This window comes from Rhipicephalus microplus, chromosome 1, assembly GCF_043290135.1.
Source record: "Rhipicephalus microplus isolate Deutch F79 chromosome 1, USDA_Rmic, whole genome shotgun sequence".
NCBI lineage: Eukaryota > Metazoa > Arthropoda > Arachnida > Ixodida > Ixodidae > Rhipicephalus > Rhipicephalus microplus.
In genome coordinates, this window is record NC_134700.1 from 57,285,871 (window position 1) to 57,304,993 (window position 19,123).

General features: G+C 47.5%; 1 protein-coding gene across 1 annotated transcript in view; it reads right to left on the reverse strand.

The window, feature by feature from the left end:
• Positions 1–3,407: 3,407 nt before the first annotated feature.
• The window catches only part of LOC142765319 (uncharacterized), a 49,703-nt gene continuing 33,987 nt past the window's right edge, over positions 3,408–19,123 (reverse strand). The window contains exons 2-4 of the mRNA XM_075866087.1: positions 6,886–6,967; positions 4,680–4,933; positions 3,408–4,258 (exon numbers count right to left, since the gene is read on the reverse strand). Coding sequence (XP_075722202.1) covers positions 3,408–4,258; positions 4,680–4,933; positions 6,886–6,967 — 1,187 coding nt within the window. The remainder of the gene's footprint in view (positions 4,259–4,679; positions 4,934–6,885; positions 6,968–19,123) is intronic.

Here is a 19,123-nt window from a genome sequence, read left to right on the forward strand (position 1 = left end):
CACTTTGACTTGATCTCTTTAATTGACCATACTTCATTGACTGCTGAAAGACCCGAAGCCTGGTCAGCATGGAGCTCAGTTATCCCCATAATACCAGCATGAAAGTTAGTCAGTTGCTTGAAAAATCTAGCAGATATCTTTACATCAACACTATCTGATAAAATATTTGTTGCAATCACAAAGTTCCAGTCTTTCATAAGAAGACATGAGTCACTAGTGTTGGTTTCAATAACTACATCTGAAAAAGCTATGCAGTGAAACTGTTGTCCCTGAAAACCTGGAAGAGTAGGCCCAGAATCATGTGGCTTCTTCAAAGTTACTTGCTTTTCTGGGAGTGCTGTTTTGAACACGTCGCTCTGACTGCCCTCACACAAGCACTTCACGACTTTGAGACGTCCCCACTACGCCACCGATCGCCAAAGAGAGGGAAGACCCCTCATCCCCCTTTTTATCTGGTTCCCTCTTGGCTACGTGTCTCAATCACTTTCCACATACAGGGATTTGTGCTGGGGCCGGGAAGTAAGAGACGTCACGATCTTTTCTTAATCATGGACGCATTTAATTCAATAGCAAGTGCAAATGGCGTACACACATACTGTCCATGAACGGCATCTCTGTTACACGAAATTGTAACACATCAGCAAATACTCGCGACACGCAAAACAGGATACATAAGCGAAGTAACGTTGACAATACAAGGGTGCCTCAATACAGAGTAAACACGCGACGACACAAATGATAAAGTCATTAATTAATAAAATCGCCCAATGTCTCAATATGCCGCATCCCTTCCCGCAAAGCTCGTTTAAGTAAGGGAGGTGAAGTTCGTCTCACAAAATGTCCATGTAGTCGGGACCTCGGAGTTGGCTGCTCGAGTCGGGGCCGAAGGTTGGTCCTTGGCGTCAAGGTCTGATCTGTCCCCTTCCGTCGCCGTGTACTTCTTTTTCTCCTCTCGGAATGACTTTCCTCGCCTCTCCCCTTCCTTGACCCGTGGCCGCTTTTCTCGGGTTCTGACTCCGCCCTACAGGGGCACCAAACCAATCGCCACTATCGACGCGGCATGTTATTTTGTCAGTCTGAGTGTATCATCTTCGACGGTCGCCCCCGTGTGCCACACCAGTAGAAAACCCTCTCCCAAACAAAGCCAAGCAAGTAGCAATGTACAAACTCAAGCCTCAGAGAGAGAGATGGGCGAGCTGTCCCAAGATGCTTTAATTACGGGTGAACAATGGTCTCGATGCTTCCGACAAAGTCCGGAGTTTGCAGTATTGTGCCGAAATGTTTTCGGCCGTACCAATTGCCCCGGTTTCTGGTACTTGATGAGCCGATGTCCAAACCGAGTCTCAACGTCTCCTTGCAGCTCAGCGTCTCCGCGAAATTCTCCGTAGCCGCCGCTTCTTCGTCATTCAACGCCGCGGGTGGTCATTTGCGCAGAACGCAGTAATGAGCCCTGGAGCCACGGAGGCTGACGGAAAGTCAGGCCGGACCCGGCACAGGCGCTGCAGCAGGGTCGCATTCCTCGAACCAACAAAAGGTGCTCTGCTGCTCCCTCATGCCACAAATCTGAAGGGTGCGCGCGGATTATTGCCACCGCACACTGTCACACTGTCTGTAGACAACAAGGCGCCATCCGGTCCTTGTGTTTGTTCAGGGGGGGGGGGGCGAGAACTGTAGAAATAATCCTTCCAGGTACTCCACTCTGGAATGCCCATTCTTTACACCGAAAGTTTTCTTTTCTTTTTTTTAATGCATGGGTTTAAGAAACGAGCGCAAACATCTTGAAAGGACCGGGGTTCAGTCCGTGTTTGCGGGGACGTCACAATCTCTTTATTTTGCAGAAGAATTTTCCCAGTGGGGAAACTCAAACACGAGAAATACGGGCGCATAGCGCCTTCGGGTTGCGCAGCAAAATTGAGACATTGCGGCAATCTTAGGAATACGGTATGCGAACACAGCACACTTGTGATTCAGCCCTGACGGCAGCGCGTCACTGAGAGGAACCAATCTGTGATTGTCGCTGAATCATCACCCACCACGAAGCATTTTGATTCCGTGTTTCTACCACGCACAACACACTTGAAACCTTGAGTATCTCCGCAGAAACTCGTGGATGACGCGTGGTCAAAGCGCACACTGGTCACAGCTGCTCGTCGGATGGTTTGGTACGCAACGTTCAGTCATGTGTGCGGAAGGTTCACTACCACGCGAGCACATCACACACTTCGCCTGCAGTGTCCACTCTCGGCACAACCGAACACAGGATACACGCATTTCAATATGCTTTCATTCCACACATGCACAAAATTTTAAGATTTTATCGAACATCTCAACCCAAACGAAAATCGGGATGGCGGGAGAACATAGGTCATACAGGCAGCAATACTTAATTACCCTCGTGTACCATCTCCTGCCCGGCCTCTGCTCCACCTGTCGGTGATGGAAAGGGACCTTCAACGCGAATTGCGTGTTCGGATTAGCTGAGAAAGGAGCGTATATGCTGTCCTATGCAACTGTGACATTGGGCGTTGTACATCAATACCGATCACAACCCCCCCTGCCTCCTAACGAGGCGCGACACTTCCGTGCGGGGAGACGCCGTGAAACCATTTCAATTTGAACTTTCACCTCGCCTCGTCGATACCGGGGCTGCTTCATCTCTTCCCACAAGCCAGCCCTCCCCGCCTCCTAACGAGGCACGACACTATTGTGTAGGAAAAACGCCGTAGCTTGTCTGTTATCTTTACTTGTCTCATCTCATCACCTGTTGTGCAGTGTCTATTTAGGTATCTCGACCAACCACCTTGCATAATCTGCCTAGCTTGGGCCACAGAGGCCAGTCACATATCTTGTCTATCTAAACCTCACCGTTTCCCAGACCAGTCCCCCTCGCACCCTCTCTCCGACCCGCGGCGAGGTCTAAGTAACCTCACATTCACTAACTCTATGTTCCTCCCCATGCCACAGGTGAAATCGATTCCAGGCACATCATTCGCTCAGAGGCCAACATCAGATATTGCGAGCAACACAAAGCCACAATAATCAAATGAACTACATGCCCTCTTCGAAATCCAATCTTTGAAACGAAACAGGTCTATAAGCAAAAAAAATCCACGAGGGACGAAAAACTTCAACACAGTGCTCACACAAAAGTAATTAATGAAAGCAGGACATGGGTGAAAACATAGGGATCAAAATACAAGCACCATGAACATTTATGACCCCAACACGGCAGGTGGCCCATGATCCTGGCTCGCCTCTTGCCTACCTGTTCGTCCGCTGTATGGGTGGGCCATACAGTTGTCTCTTAACCTGAGGTGGATCAGGGACAGGACCATGGCTTCTAAGGGCGTATCTAGGACTCGTGTCCCCTGCTGGACATACGGGTCGCTGCGGCTGCTCTTGTAGTATTAACGTATTAACTCCAGCAGCAGTTCCGGAGGTATGTTAGGCATGTTCGCGTTACCCGCCCCAACGGCTAGACTGCCGAATGACCTTGTCGAGGACTCTGGTCGGCTACTTTGCTCAAGTTCGGCGCGTCCCGAGGGATCCGCTCGTCGCAGCCTGTTTGGGTGGATGACCTTGCTTTCGCGCGTTTTGATGTTACGCACGCGCATGGTGACGGACAAAAGACGCTCAATGATGCGATACGGCCCAACCCATTTGGCGGCTAGTTTCCTGGCCAGTCCTCGCACGACCGCGCCTATCCTGATATAAACTCTCTCTCCAACTTTAAATTTCGGGTCCCTGCGGGAAGGTCCAAGCCTCTTTTTACGCAACTCTGCCGCAGAACGGAGCGTGGACGAAGCCATGTTGTGAGCTCGCTGAAGCCTCTGTGTTAGCTCCGCGCGGTAGTCATCGAGTGTGCCGTAGTGCCCCTTTGGTTCACAGAAAGCCACCCCGGGCACAACGGGGTCCCTGCCAAAGAGGAGGTAGTAAGGGCTGTCTTTTGTGCATTCGTGGAAGGCGGTATTATAGGCGAAAGTCGCGAACGGGAGCCACTTATCCCAATCCCGCTGGGCCTCGCTCATGTAGTGGGACATGATCATAATGAGTATTTGGTTTAGGCATTCGACAGCTCCGTTACACTGCGGGTGGTAGGCGGTCGTTCGTAACCTCTTCACAGCAAGCACGTCGCATACCTCCCTCATGAGTTTACCAGTGAAGTTGGTGCCCTGGTCTGTGAGGAGTTGCAACGGGGCACCATAACGCAACACTACGCCCTCGACGAATGCCTTAGCGATCGTGTCCGCCTTCTTGTCTGGGAGTGTGAATGTTTCCGCAAATTGAGTCAGGTGATCAACAAACACCAAGATGTACCCATTTCCGGACGTCGTACATGACAGCGGTCCCACAATATCCATCGCAGGTCTCTGAAACGGCTCATGTACATCAGAGAACACTTGAAGTGGAGCCTGTTTTCGACCCTTCGGTGCCTTCCAGAGAATACACGACTTGCATCTGCTACAGTATTTGACCACGTCTGCTTTCATCCCTAACCAAAAAATACCTTCTTCAATCGCAACAGGGTTTTCCTTATTTCCAGGTGTCCGGCTCAAGGTGAATCATGGTGTACTCTCGTCAGTTCGCCGACCATCGATCTCGGTACGACAATTTTCCCGACGTCTGCGGTACTTCCTTTAGTCTCAATAGTCCGGCGCTGTCTAGCCGATACCTCTCACAGGTGTTGGTTGTGGAGTTTTTGCATTGCTGGATCACCTGTTGAAGTGCCTGATTCCTACCCTGTTCCTCACGGAAATGAGCCTCATCAGACGACGGCGTGAAATCGACCACACCTGCCACACCCACACGGCTTAGCGCATCGGCGTTTCGGTTCCGCTTTCCTGGGCGATGTACGATGTCGAAGCTGTACTCCTGAAGGAGTAAGTTCCAGCGCACCAGTCTCGAGCTAGGGTCCCTCACGTTCATGAGCCACCTGAAAGGCTGACAGTCATTAACAATTCGGAAACTCCTACCGTACAAGTAACACCTAAAGCGACCCACTGCGCCCGGAAGTCGCATTTCGATATTGTCTATGCGCGTTTGCAGCGTCGCGACCATTTTTGTGAGCTGAGATATTGCAATGCTCAACTGTTCGGTTTGTGCGGTTTGCTGAGCAATTGCGTTGTTAAGTTGCGCGGTTTGCTGCGCGTGTTGGGTCATCATCGCGTCTACCTTGTCGTCGAGTCTATCGACTCGTTCGCGGAGTTTCTCTTCGCGTTTGTGCGATTTGGCGTCGAATTGTTCCGGGTCAAGTGCCTTACGTTTAGTGGGTGCGGGGTGTGCGTTTTCAGCCTCCATGACTTCCTCCACACTCTCGGCTGTACTAGCAGCCGCGTCGGCTGCGACGGGTTTAATTGGAGGAGGATGAGGAGAGGGAACTGTCGGGGCCTCCCCCTTCAACGTGGCAATTTCGTTCTTAACCTTGCATTTTCCTGCTGTAGTTTTTGGATTATTGATTCGAATTGATCCAATCGTTTCTGCATTAGAATTTCTGGGTCGCTGTTGCGTTTGTAAGCAGAGCTGCCGCGTCTGTCTACATCTGGGTTTCTATCAATGGCAGTCTCGGTTCTCGTTAGCGGTGCGCTGGGCGCGCGTCCAGAGGCGACGTCCACCCACATCAATTTATGGGGGTCAACCTCTCCTCCGCCTTTGGCTGCAGCTGTGTGGTTGGCTCGGGCCGTCGACGTGCTGCGAGGCTTCGCTGAACGGGGTCGGGAGACGCTGCGAGAGCGGGCTCGAGAACGAGTACGGGAGCGAGAACGGCTCCGCGCGCGGGTCTCCCTCGAGGCCGATCGACTGTTGCCGCGACGTCGTCTCGGTGCGTGGCGTCGTCCGTAGCCCTCCTCCCCGTCGTTGACGGTGCTACTACTGCTGTAGGCGGCCTCAGCCTCCTCGCGCATTTTGCGTTCCCACTGTCGGCGCTTGACTAGGTAGGGTGTCTTGTACTTAGCTTTGCACTTGCGGTCTCCGGTGAGGTGACCCTTTCCGCACAGTTGGCACACCGGCTCGCACCGATGATCGTCGGGCGGGTTGCCGCATCCGCACCCACGGCACATCTTGTCGTTCGGGTTGGGGCACACGTCGGCCCTGTGTCCCAGACGACCACACTCGTAGCACATATCGATATGTTTCTTGTAAAGAGTGCACCTTATCACCATCCCGCCGTAGTTCACGTAACGAGGCACGTAGTAGCCGTCGAAAAGGATTATCACGTTGGTCGTGTTTCCCATGCGCTTGGCATGCAGGACGTTCGGGTTGCGGTGGTTAACCAGACTTCTCACGACGTCCGCCGGGTTTTTATCTAGAGATATGCCCCTGATGAGGCCTTTGGACGTGTTCTCCGGAGCCGCTCTGTAGGCACTCGCTTCGAACTCGCGGTCGCCAATTCGCAGCTTGCAAATGCCTCCATATCGTCTAGCACGATCTTCTGACGGCGTGCTTACCACAATAACGTTTTGTCGCTCATTGAGACAGACGCTGTCCTCCTCGGCTACCTCGCGCCCCACCCCTGCAGCGTTGCGTATGCAGCAGTGGACGCGGTCCTTCTGGTAGTGGGATACGTTGAAGACATCCCGGGGTCGCACGATGATCTTGTAGTCATCTGTACAGAGGGCATTCGGCTCGTCATAGTGATCTTCCGCACGTACTGCGTCGCTTTCTGTATAAACGCCGCCTTCTCGGTAGACGCTGGCGTTGCTTGCTGGTTCTTCGCCGGGTCGGCGTCTCCACCCGCCTTCTTGGTGTTTCGTTTGATCTCGCACCATCCCTGCTCTTTTCCGAACTCCGTCGGCGATATCTCCTACCCTTCGACTTGCACGAATTCCATTTCGGGCGCCGGCGCAGCGGATGGGGCACCCGCTTGCTCCGACGACTTGTCAGGCCTACCGTGCCTTGTCTACTGGCTTGACTGTCGTGCCAGCGTGGCGGTACGGGCAATCTTCGAAAAGTGACCGAAACACGGGCTCACCTGCACAAATGGTATCGGGAGAGACTGCAGGACTTTCACAGTCACTTGGGAATAATCTGAACTGAATGGCTGGAAGGAAATCGCCGAAAACCATAGTAAATCTGCGGAGCCGATGCGACGCGCGTCTGCACACCGTCGCCCCCTAGCGGCCAATTCCTTCTTTATAGGAAACAAAATATTTTTAACAAAGCTTTTTTTTACAAGTAGTAATGTCATTCATTTTTTTTTACTTTTAAAGAGACAGGAATCAGCATTGAAGTCCAAAAAGTTGCATGAAGTTGAATATATAGGCCTAATTTTGCTATGTGCACACGCTGCCGCAAGCATTTGGCGAATTCATGCTTAAGAAGAGACAGGTGCTTTTTCAACTCGTTTTCAAATTTACACGTGTAGGAGCAGATTTGTGGTATTTTTATAGGTCGTAGTGCAATAGTGTTTTAAGTGACATCGTGTGACATGCAAATACCTATTCCTTTCTAAGAAAGCCTTCTGAGATAATTGATATGCCTGAGAGTTTGATCATTAAAATCAGGGACAGCTTTTCTTCGAAGGCAGCACATACTTATGTTTCATCACGTTGTTTGGAACATGTATCACCACAATCTATTAAAATGCCATGAATGTGTATATGTCGCACAGCTCACAAGGCATGGAGGCCTACAACACAGAGAAGTGTAATCCTTGTGATCGTGCCTTGAATAGCCTTGTTGGGCCACAAAGTTATATCGTTGAATGAACTCATACTCTTATGGGACTGCATATGTGTTAACAATACTGGGAATGTTGGTACGCACTTGGGAAGGAACAGGAGTACAAGCAAATACATGGACAGCTGAATTCAATATTCTTTCTGTGTCGGTGTCTCAGCTTATGATGCTGTTCACTCCTGAGTGTACATTTTATTTCCTCGTTTATCTCGTACATACACTCTAAATTGTATTATCTCTGTGACGTGAGAGTTCAGGCAATATTTTTGGCCTCTGCAAAATCTAAAGCAGTCATGAGTTCACCACTGTGATCTGCTCTTTCCCTAAATACTTGATTAACGCGAGCGTTTGGTCAGGTTGGTAATTCATCGCCTAGAAGATATTCTAAGGTACAGTAAAGTATGAACAGAGACAAGAGAGACGACACAAACTAGTGCTAATTTGTGTTGCCACCCTTTTGATTGTTCATGTTTTTTCTGCTGTTGAAATTTTTTTAGAAAGGATTGCTATTATTATCCTATCAAGATGTTCAGCAAGTACCAACACACCCCAGTGTGGATTCTTCTTCTTGTTAATTTCATAGTTTGCAATATTGGCTAGGGAAAAGGGGGAACTGTGCACTCTAAAACTTGGAGCTAGGTAAAAATATTTCCATTTTTACAAAACTTTTGTCACCGATTCAAGGTACATAAATATTGTATTTTCAGCTATAAAATATTTAGAAAAAGTTGTCAAGGGTAAAAATGTTTTGCTTGCTTCCTCTAATCTGTTACTTGTAGAAAGATATGTGTAGAAATGACCTGTAACGTGTTACAGCATGCATATCTGTGTAATATATTGTAGGCTACAAAAGCACCGTTTTACAATTGTTTTAACTAGAGTCGTGTAGTTGTATCACCAAGACGTAGGTTTACATTTCACTTGCCTCTTTGTTGCTTACTTTATTCTTGCACATAGACGTGCGCATGGGAGTAGGGGGTAGTCCCTTTACCCCCAACTTGTTACCCAAGATGGGGGCCACAAAATTGGAGGCTTACTTAACTAAGTAAGGGGGTGGGGGGGGGGGTGCTGTGGTGAACCTCCCCACCACCCGAGTGTACGGAAACCCTGCACACTCCGATGACTTTGCACCTCTGAGCATGAGCTCTCAACAGTTCTTTGTTAAGGAAGAGGGATTTTAATACGGAAGTTTTGTGTACAACAAAGTTGTGGAATTTACCCACCGATGCATGCCATATTAATACATGGAGTGCCATTGTAATCGTGAAAAGGGCTATTCTACAATATTGCATTAGAGAAGCTGACTGAGCTAATTCCTCTATCTGTGATAGCTGGCTTCTTTCTGATTGCTGATGAATCTGCAGCCCTCTGAACTGACGTATAGAAGTTATTTTTTTTCCAAAGCAGCATGAAGTTAAGATTACATGGTTCAACATTGAATCGCGAGGGATTATTCAATATAGCTGATAAAAATATATCACTATTTAGAAAATGCATAAGTCATCAATTGCAATTTTACTACTGCGTTAAAATGTATGCTTCTGTGCCTACAAAGTTTTTATGTTCTCTCTTGCAGGTTTTAAATAAGGCAGCGTTGCCATCACAACGGTGCTACAATTGACCCATCAGTGCAAAGTCGAAAATTAAATAGAAATGCAGTTACTTCTGGCAATGTCTCATTTGGTGTTACTTTGTTTGTTTGTAATTATAAAACAGCACTTTCGCAAGAATGCTAAACAAGTACGAACTAGCTCCATATATTGTCCTATCGGAACTAAATTGCTTGACAATGTCATGCGTGTTTCTAAATGCAGGCATTACATACTTCCAGCATTATTTATGGCCTCGAAACAGTCTAACATTTAAAGAACAATGATCTGTTTGTTGGTAGAAATGGTCTGATGGTATTTGCTTTACAATCCTGTAATATGTGCACAGTTCTGTCTTAACGATGAAACGATTTATTGACCTGCGTGCAGCAAACGAGCTGTTTCTGGCATAGGGTCTAAGTCTACAATACGACGTTTGATGTAAACGTAATGCATATGCTCGATTACACTTCACTTGACAATAGCCATCAGAAACTCTCACGTCAGGGCTCTATAGGCAAATGCTAGGCAATGATCATCAGAAACTCTCTTGTCGAGCCTCTATACACTTATGCTAGACAATGGTCATCAGTAACTCTAACGTCAAGACTCTATAAACTAACGGTAGCCAATTACAACTAGACTCGCATTAAGTACGTATTAGAAAGTGCATTAGACTCACATTAGACAGTTTAATGATTAGCCTGTTTATAAATGTACATCAATTTATTTCATAAGGGGATGCCATGATACGCGTAGACAAAGAATGCACTCCCCAAGTAACCACCGATATTTGTACATTCTGAATACAAATGACCAGCCGTATAGATATCCAACACGGATAGGCAATGGACCTACTGTGAAAATACATGTCTCGTGTGGCTGTTTTCTTAACGTCGAAACTGGATGCCCAACCGGACATTAAGTTTTGAACGTTCACTGCTCTCCATATAAGCGCATGCGAAGGATATGTAAATTTGCTCATCAATTATTGTAACATTATTATGAAGTGATATATATATATATATATATATATATATATATATATATATATATATATATATCTGCTGAATCCCGGGTAACAATCTTGTAAAATTTTATTAAAAATGCTACTATAAAACTCATTCAAACTTCAGCACACGCATTTGATCCCAGGGTGCCAAATAATCATGCTTCCTGAGCAAAAAAAAAAATCTGGTTGATTCAATACGTGTCTATTTTATATCGTAAGAAAGAATGCATTTAGTCAAGTCAAGTCAAGTTCATTTGCAACAACGTCAAGTCGGAGGTCCTTAGGCGAAAAGATGTCGGAGACATCTTGAGAGAGCCCAAGAACCCTTCAAGAGCAGCAGGCATTTTAGAAAAAAAATCGCGTAATTCACTGTAATTGCATAGGCAAAATAAAAGCTAGTTCTATTTTCTTTTTAGTGAACAAAATAAACACACAATTTCACATGGATCACAAATCTTGTACGCGCATGGGCAAAAACAACAATCTTTATACAAAAGAAGAACACGTGAAAAAACATGATAACATAAGATAGCTAGTGCTATTTGAGCAGTTTCTATATCTGTAGCAACATACTTCGCACATGTTTCTTGAATTTACGTTCAGGCAGTTCGAAGTCAATACCAGTTACAAATTTGTTCAATACTGTTGGTATCTGGTGGTGTAAAAGGCATTCTCCGTAACGTGTGCGAGAAAAAGGAACTGGTATTAGTTGATTTCGCAGAGTGTCAACTCTCCGAAACCAACTAAGACCAGATCGGCATGAGCTGTCAACTGAATGCCAATGAAGTTTGTTTTTCTGAGTATAAAGTATTAGTTCATATACGTAAAGGTCACGTGCTCTAATAAGATCATAATTTATAAAGAGCTGATGAGTACTTAGTTCGCTAGGAAGCCCATAAAAAATTTCGAATATTCTAAGAACTTTTTTCTGTAACATCTCTAGTTGGTTGAGGTTCTGAGCAGACGTTTTTACCCATACTAGGGCGCAGTGAGATAACCGAGAATAGAAATGGACGTAGTATATAGCCTTTTTAAGCCATAATGGTACAAGGTCTGATAGCTTATACATGCAACCTACAGTTTTGCCTAATTCAGAGTCCAGTTTTGACACATGCGTATTCCACGACATGTTTTCCTCAAACCATACTCCTAGAAATTTTTGCGTTTTAACACATTCCAGCGTAGTGCCCTGAAAGGAGAACTTAAGATTATTGCATGGCTTATTAGAAGGCCTAAATATAACATATTTTGTTTTACTTGCGTTTAAGTCAAGCTTGTTTGCATGGAGGCACAGTTCCAGGTGTCTTATATATTGTGACGACGCGAGATTGACGAGCACACAAAGCGCCTCAAAGAAATACGATTTATCGATCGCAGGAAACAGACTGCAACGACTTCTTCGTCTTTTGCCCTCGGCCAAGGACACTGGCGCTGCTTCGTTGTCCTCACCACTGGCACATACGCGCGTCATTATTCCCCCTTTAAAAAAATCATCGTCCCGATGTTAAACGATTGAGAAACAAGATGAAACCAAAACTGCACAGTTAGTCACTGAAAGTAAGGCTTCATCCGAAGCACGTGGACAATTTCTGGTGAATGTCTGCGCCGCTTTGAACACTGCACGCCGTCCGGAACAACCTCGTAGTTGACGTCACTAATGCGTCGCAGAACCTTGTAGGGTCCGAAGTATCTTCGCAACAGCTTTTAGGAAAGCCCACGCTGACGAACAGGTGTCCAGACCCATACTTTGTCGTTCACGTTGTATATGACGGGTCTGTGCCGGAGGTTGCAATACTTGGCAGTGTCGTCTTACTGTTTGGTGATTCGCAACCTGGCAAGTTGTCTGGCTTCTTCTGCTAGCTGGGTAAACTCTTCGGCGTCTGTCTCATTGCCATCATTTTCATGAGGAAGCATTGCGTCTAACGTTGTTGTAACTTCGCGTCCGTAAAGGAGACTAAAGGGTGTCTTCCGAGTGGTCTCTTGACGAGCCGTGTTGTACGCGAAGGTGATGTAGGGCAAAATGATGTCCCAGTTCTTGTGCTCTACATCTACGTACATGCTTATCATGTCAGCCAGGGTCTTGTTGAGGCGTTCGGTGAGCCCGTTGGTCTGGAGATGATACGCCGTTGTCTTCCTGTGAGCTGTACCACTTAGTCGAAAAATGGTGTCCAAAAGCTCGGCCATGAACGCAGTACCTCTGTCGGTGATGACTATTGCGGGAGCACCGTGTCTTAAGACGATGGCTTCAATGAAAAATTGCGCCGCTTCGGCTGCCGTTGCCCGTGGCAGAGCGCCTGTCTCCGCGTATTGGGTCAGGTAATCCGTGGCGACGATTATCCACCTGTTTCCAGTGGCAGACTTTGGGAAGGGGCCCAGAAAATTCATGCCAATTTGTGCAAACGGTGTCGCCGGCACTCGAACAGGCTGCAGCAGGCCAGCTGGTTTGATGGATGGTGGCTTGCGGCGCTGGCAATCTAGACATACCTGCACGTAAGTTTTGACAACTTCGGCAAGTCTTGGCCAGTAATAGTTCTGCCTTATCCTCGCCAATGTTCTTGCGTAACCCAAGTGACCAGCGGTAGGTTCGTCGTGACAGGCTTGCAGTACCTCACGGCGAAGCGAAGAAGGAACGACGAGCAAGTAGCTGCTGCCGGTGGGTGAAAAGTTCCTTTTATAAAGAACGTCATTTCGCAAGCAGTACGACGGCAGCCCTCTCGCAAATAACTTCGGAACGCTATTCACTCGCCCTTGTAGGTAATCTATAAGTGGTAGCAGCTCAGCATCGCCACGCTGCTGTTGAGAAAAGGTGGCAGTGTCCACAATTCCGAGAAAGGCCGTGTCGTCATCGTCGTTGTCTGGGGCTGCCGTCTCAATAAGAGACCGAGAAAGACAGTCGGCATCGGTGTGTCGTTTTCCCGACTTGTAGGCAACAGTGAAGTCAAATTCTTGGAGCCGAAGACTCCATTGTGCAAGGCGGCCAGACGGATCTTTCAAGTTGACTAACCAACAGAGAGAGTGGTGATCGCTGATAACGGTGAATGGGCGGCCGTACAAATAAGGACGAAACTTCAGGACTGCCCATACCATTGCAAGACATTCTTTTTCCGTCGTAGTGCAATTAGCTTCAGCTCGGAACAGCGTCCTGCTGGCGTAGGCGATCACGTTTTCGTTGTTGTCCTTCGACTGTACGAGCACTGCTCCAAGACCCACATTACTGGCGTCTGTATGAAGTATTGTCGGCGCGTCTTCATCGAAGTAGGCCAGCACGGGGGGTGTTTGCATTCGCTGACGAAGCTCGTGAAATGCCTGCTGTTGGTCTTCGCCCCATCTGAAGGGGGTATCTTCCCGAGTAAGCTGTGTCAATGGCCATGCAATGCGCGAAAAATTAGCAATAAACCGCCGGTAATAGGCACAGAGTCCTAAAAAACGTCGCACTGATTTTTTGTCTGATGGCGTCGGGAAGTTTGCCACGGCGGCAATTTTGTCCGGGTCGGGTCGGATCCCTTGGCTGCTCACGACGTGACCGAGGAATCGAAGTTCGTGGAAGCCGAAGTGGCACTTTTCTGGTTTGAGAGTAAGACCGGCCAAGCGTATTGCTTCAAAAACTGCTTCTAGCCTTAAGTGTTCCTCGAAAGTCGCTGAAAAGACAATCACGTCATGGAGGTACACCAAGCAGGTTTGCCACTTAAGTCCCGACAGAACTGTGTCCATGAGACGCTGGAATGTTGCTGGCGCCGAACACAAACCGAAAGGAAGAACCTGAAATTCATAAAGTCCGTCGGGCGTAACAAAGGCGGTCTTCTCACGATCTCTCTCATCCACTTCAATTTGCCAGTAGCCGCTTTTTAAGTCCATAGACGAAAAGTAGCGTGCGTTTCGTAGTCTATCCAATGAATCATCAATACGCGGCAGAGGGTAGACGTCCTTCTTTGTGATCTGATTAAGCTTACGATAGTCGACACAGAAACGCAAGCTACCGTCCTTCTTTTTCACGAGTACTACAGGTGATGCCCAAGGACTGTTAGACGGCCGAATAACACCATCTTCTAGCATCGTTTTCACCTGTTTCTGAATTGCCTCACGCTCCTTTGGGGCGACTCGATAAGGATTTTGCCGGATGGGTCTGGCATCGGAATCCGTGATGATGCTGTGTTTCGTCAGTGCGGTTTGACCAACTCTTGATGTGGATGAGAAGCAGCCGTGGAACTTGTTGATCAGCGTGAGAAGGCGGTCTCGCTCAGTGGGAGATAACATTGGACCAATGTCTACAGGTGTCGGTGTAGTGATAGTAGACGCTGCTGCTTCCTCCACTAAATGGCAATCTTCTGTTTGCGAGAGTTCGTCAAAATAGGCAATAGCCGTGCCTTTAACTACGTGTCGGCGTTCTCTGCTGAAATTTGTCACTAGCAGTTCAGCGCATCCGTCAGTAACAGTGATGACAGCCCTGGCAACAGAAATGCCGCTAGTGAATGCGAGCTCCTTGATGTGTTCAGCGATGCCAGTAGCATTTTGTAATTTGTCACAGTGCACAGATACGAGAGAACAACTTCGTGGCGGCAGTATGACGTCGTCATCGGCAATACGGAAGCGAGGTGGCTGGTGTTCCTTATCTGTAGCAGTCTCCGAGCTTACAGTGAATGTTACGCTTCTGTCACGGATGTCAATCACAGCCCCGTATTCGCGCAAGAAATCCATTCCCAATATGAGCTGTTTACAGCACTCGTGGAGATTGACGAGGGTGGCGACAAAGGTGGAACCAGCAATGAAGAGTCGGGCCGTGCACTTTCCAACCGGTGTCATCAACTGACCTCCTGCAGTTCTTATATTGAGTCCCTGCCATGGCATTTTCACCTTCCTTAGCCTTTCGGCTAGCTGTAGGCTTATTATAGAAAAGTGGGAGCCAGTGTCCACAAGTGCCGTCACTTGGTGGCCGTCAATGTGAACGACGAGGTCAGCGCTGATAACGTCGGTTACGTCGGCAGTTGTCTCATTCGTCGAATTAGTCGTTGCTGCCGTCTTCTTCGGTTTTGATGGCTTCGAGCTGTCACTTGTCTGCAATGGGGGCTGTTCGGAATTTCGAATATTGGCAACCCCACCCCCCGAGGTCGCTGCGTCTAGTTTCTCCGTCGCGGGCTAGGGGACCTGCCCCTGGTGACGTCGGCAAAACTGCGATGATTAGGTGAACTGGGCTGCGCAGGAGATGGAGAACGTGATCTGGGCATTACTGGATTCTGCGGCGGTGTGTTCACAGGGGCGTAGTTGTACATGCGTTGATCGTCGTACGCAATGTAATCAGGGTAGCGAGGAAATCTCTTGTACTGAGCGTCGCGATAACGGCAAACTCTGTAGACGTGCCCAGCTTCGCCACAATGAAAGCATACCGGTCGACGGTCAGCGGTACGCCACAAATCGGTTTTCCGACGCTGGTAGGTAAGTGGAGACTCACTATTGGGCCACGTTGTGGCGCTACGTTGTGGGGCATGTTGGTTATACGGCATTCGTCTTGTCGGAGGAATCGGTGAGGTTGCGAAAGTGGTCGGTGCAGACAGTGGCTGTGTTTGCAGGGTTGGTGGTGGTCCAGTCATTGGGGTCTGCTGCGCTGAAGGAGCGACGACGGGCCGTCTGACGGCATCAGCATAAATAAAATGTCGTTGCACACCATTATAGCCGGGTGAAGAGAGAGCTTGACGGACCTCATTCCGGACAACATCAGCGACAAAAGACAATGGCGGAGTCGGTTCAGTTGCTGGAATTAAACCAAGCTGCCGAAGCTCCTCCGTCAAAATCTCCCGGATGACTTCCCGCAGAGGCCTGTCGTTGTCGCAGAGGCTCGCCGCAGTCGTAACAGGGCTACTCGCTCGAACGTTGACCGGGTTCTGCTGGCGGTACCGTTGCTGTAGGGCCCGTTCAATAGCTGTGGCTTCTTTCGTGAACTCCGCTACTGTTGTTGGCGGAATTCTCACAAGCCCAGCAAACAGTTGCTCCTTCACGCCTCGCATTAGATACCGCAGCTTCCTGTCTTCCGGCATCTCGGGATCCGCCCTGCCGAAAAGACGGGTCATGTCCTCGGCGAACATAGCGACGCTCTCGTTAGGTTTTTGGATTCAAGCTTCCAAGAGACGTTGCGCATTCTCCTTTCTGTCAAGACTACTAAAGGTGTCAATCAGCTGGTTGCGGAAGTCATCCCACGTAGCCATGCTTCTTTCCCCGTTGATGTACCACGTCTGGGCGTTGTCTTTCAGGTAGAAGTACACATTCGCGAGCTTGTCTTCTGGGGTGACCCACTGGTTGTACTTCGCGCAGCGTTCGAACTGGTCCAGCCAGTCTTGTGCATCTTCATAGGTCTCACCAAGAAAGCAGTCAGGAATCATGGGATTCTGAAGCGTCATGTGCGATGTAGCTGCAGTGGCCATGGTGGTTGAAAGAGGCAAGCGATTGCTGGCAGTTTCTGGAAAGGGATTGAGCTCGGGAGCTAGGCCTCGCAGACGGCGGCTGGAACGGTGGACTGGTGTGTCGACAGGTGGTAGTGATTCCGGGCTTGAATGTCGGGTCCGCGAAGGGGTGCCAAGCATGAAGACGTACCCAGCACCTCAACCAGTGTGACGACGCGAGATTGACGAGCACACAAAGCGCCTCAAAGAAATACGATTTATCGATCACAGGAAACAGACTGCAACGACTTCTTCGTCTTTTGCCCTCGGCCAAGGACACTCGCGCTGCTTCGTTGTCCTCGCCACTGGCACATACGCGCGTCAATATTTAGATACAGTAACTTGAAAATCGGCCATTGTATCAGCACTGAGAAAGGCATTCGTGTCATCTGCGTACATGACTAGTTTTTTTGTGTAAGGAATATTACATATATCATCTATATAAAGTATAGATAACAAGGGTCCCAAGATAGAACCTTGTGGAACGCCTTGCTTAAGTTCTGTTGCTGCTGACGCTAAGCTACTGAGTTTAACATATTGTTTTCTATCAGATAAGTAGTTCATAATTAGTTTAAGAGCAGCGCCACGCAAACTATAGTCAAATAATTTTCCTTCTAGAATGTTCTGTTTTATGCTATCGAAAGCCTTCCTCAGGTCAAGGAACAGTCCAACTGTATATAGTCTTTTTTCAAAATTGTTTAGTATCACCTCTTTTTCGTTTAATAGGGCTAATTCAGTGGACTTTCCTTTCTGAAAACCATACTGAGCAGTGTTTATTATTTGATACTTTGAAAGAAAGTTCCTTAGTCTACAATTTATGGCACTCTCAAATACCTTCGAAAGCACGGGTAAAACAGAAATTGGCCTATAATTTGAAATGTCATTCAAAGCACCACCTTTGTGCACAGGACATACGCACGCAAGCTTGAGTTCAGAGGGGAAAATACCAGAAACTAACATGCAATTAATATTATGAGGCAAGGGCTCCGATATAAGGTCCGCAACGTGCATCAAGGGCGCTGCGCTTAATTCATCAGCGCCTGTTGCTACATTGTTTTGTAGTCTAATTATCGAGCTGTGAACCTAAGAAGGTGTTACTGGACTTAGTCTGATTGTGTTAGGCTCTCTCGTTCTACGGGTAATCCTTTCTTGCGTACAATGTCCTGAAGGAGGCACATAATTACCAGAATGGGCAAAATATTCGTTCATAGCCGTAATAGCTGCATCGTCGCTCATATCTTGGGAGAAGGCTTTTACATTATTACGCACTTTACTTTCGGTAAATTGGCCCAGATTATTCACTTCGTTCCACAGTTTACGAGGATCATTATAAATCTTCGCGAAAAGGCATTCAAATTAAATATAATAAATCTTCTTAGCTTTGCGTATGCCGGCATTTAGCTTATTGCGATACGTTTTGAATTTTTTCAGCACCTCTAAATCACGTGTTTGAACGAACTTATGATACATTTTGTTTTTCGTTTTGATTCTTTTGTGAAGATTAGTGTTGATCCATGGTTTACGAATTTTCTTTTTCTTTACTGTGTACGTCACCATGGGAAAACTGTTATCATAACATGCTTTGAGATAGCGCGAGGAAGCCCTATATGCACGATCTTAATCTTGATCTGCGTTCATAAAAGACCAGTCCGTAAGGGCTATTTCTGAGTAAAATATTTCTAGGGTGAGCTGGTTTATGACGCGGTACGTTGTTTTTTCATTGTGCCGTCCTTTTAAGTTTTCTGTGCTGCCCTCTGCGATTTCGGCAAGGTTTTGGTATAGGAAGAGACAACGGCTGTTTACGAAGCGAAAACATCTGAGATAAAGTGACGCTTCGTGACTTTACCGCTAAGGGCAATGCGCATTCGAAAAAGGCGGATTCAGACGGAAAGAAAACGTACTCACCCTTGATGTGAGCACATGAAACATCAAAAGAAGTAATGTCTAATACCTTATGACTTTTCTACTTCAATTAAATTGATCTTATTATAACGAAGACAATTATAAATTTGCATGTGTTCCTTTTCTTTGCCTGTTCGTCAGTATATGACTTCATTTTACCACTATTTCTGTAGTTTATCTCTACTTTTATGCCAACAGTACTCTGACCGTCTCTTACTTTCTGCTATCGGGGACGTGTTCAGCTTTCCACCTAACTCAGGAGTTACTGCGCCCTCTCGCGCTTACTATTGAAGGGAGCAACAGCTATTTTTTTGCAATAGAAAAACCAGATATTCGTTGACTTAACCAGAATTTCGCACTGTGCGCAGGCATGTGATTAGATTTACAATCAGTGTGCAAGCATCACATGCAGAAATAACTTTAAGAAAATTTACAGCAAACACACAGTATTTGAAGTCACGACCACTCTGTCAGCATACGCCTACACTAACTACTACACCATGCAACGCTACGGT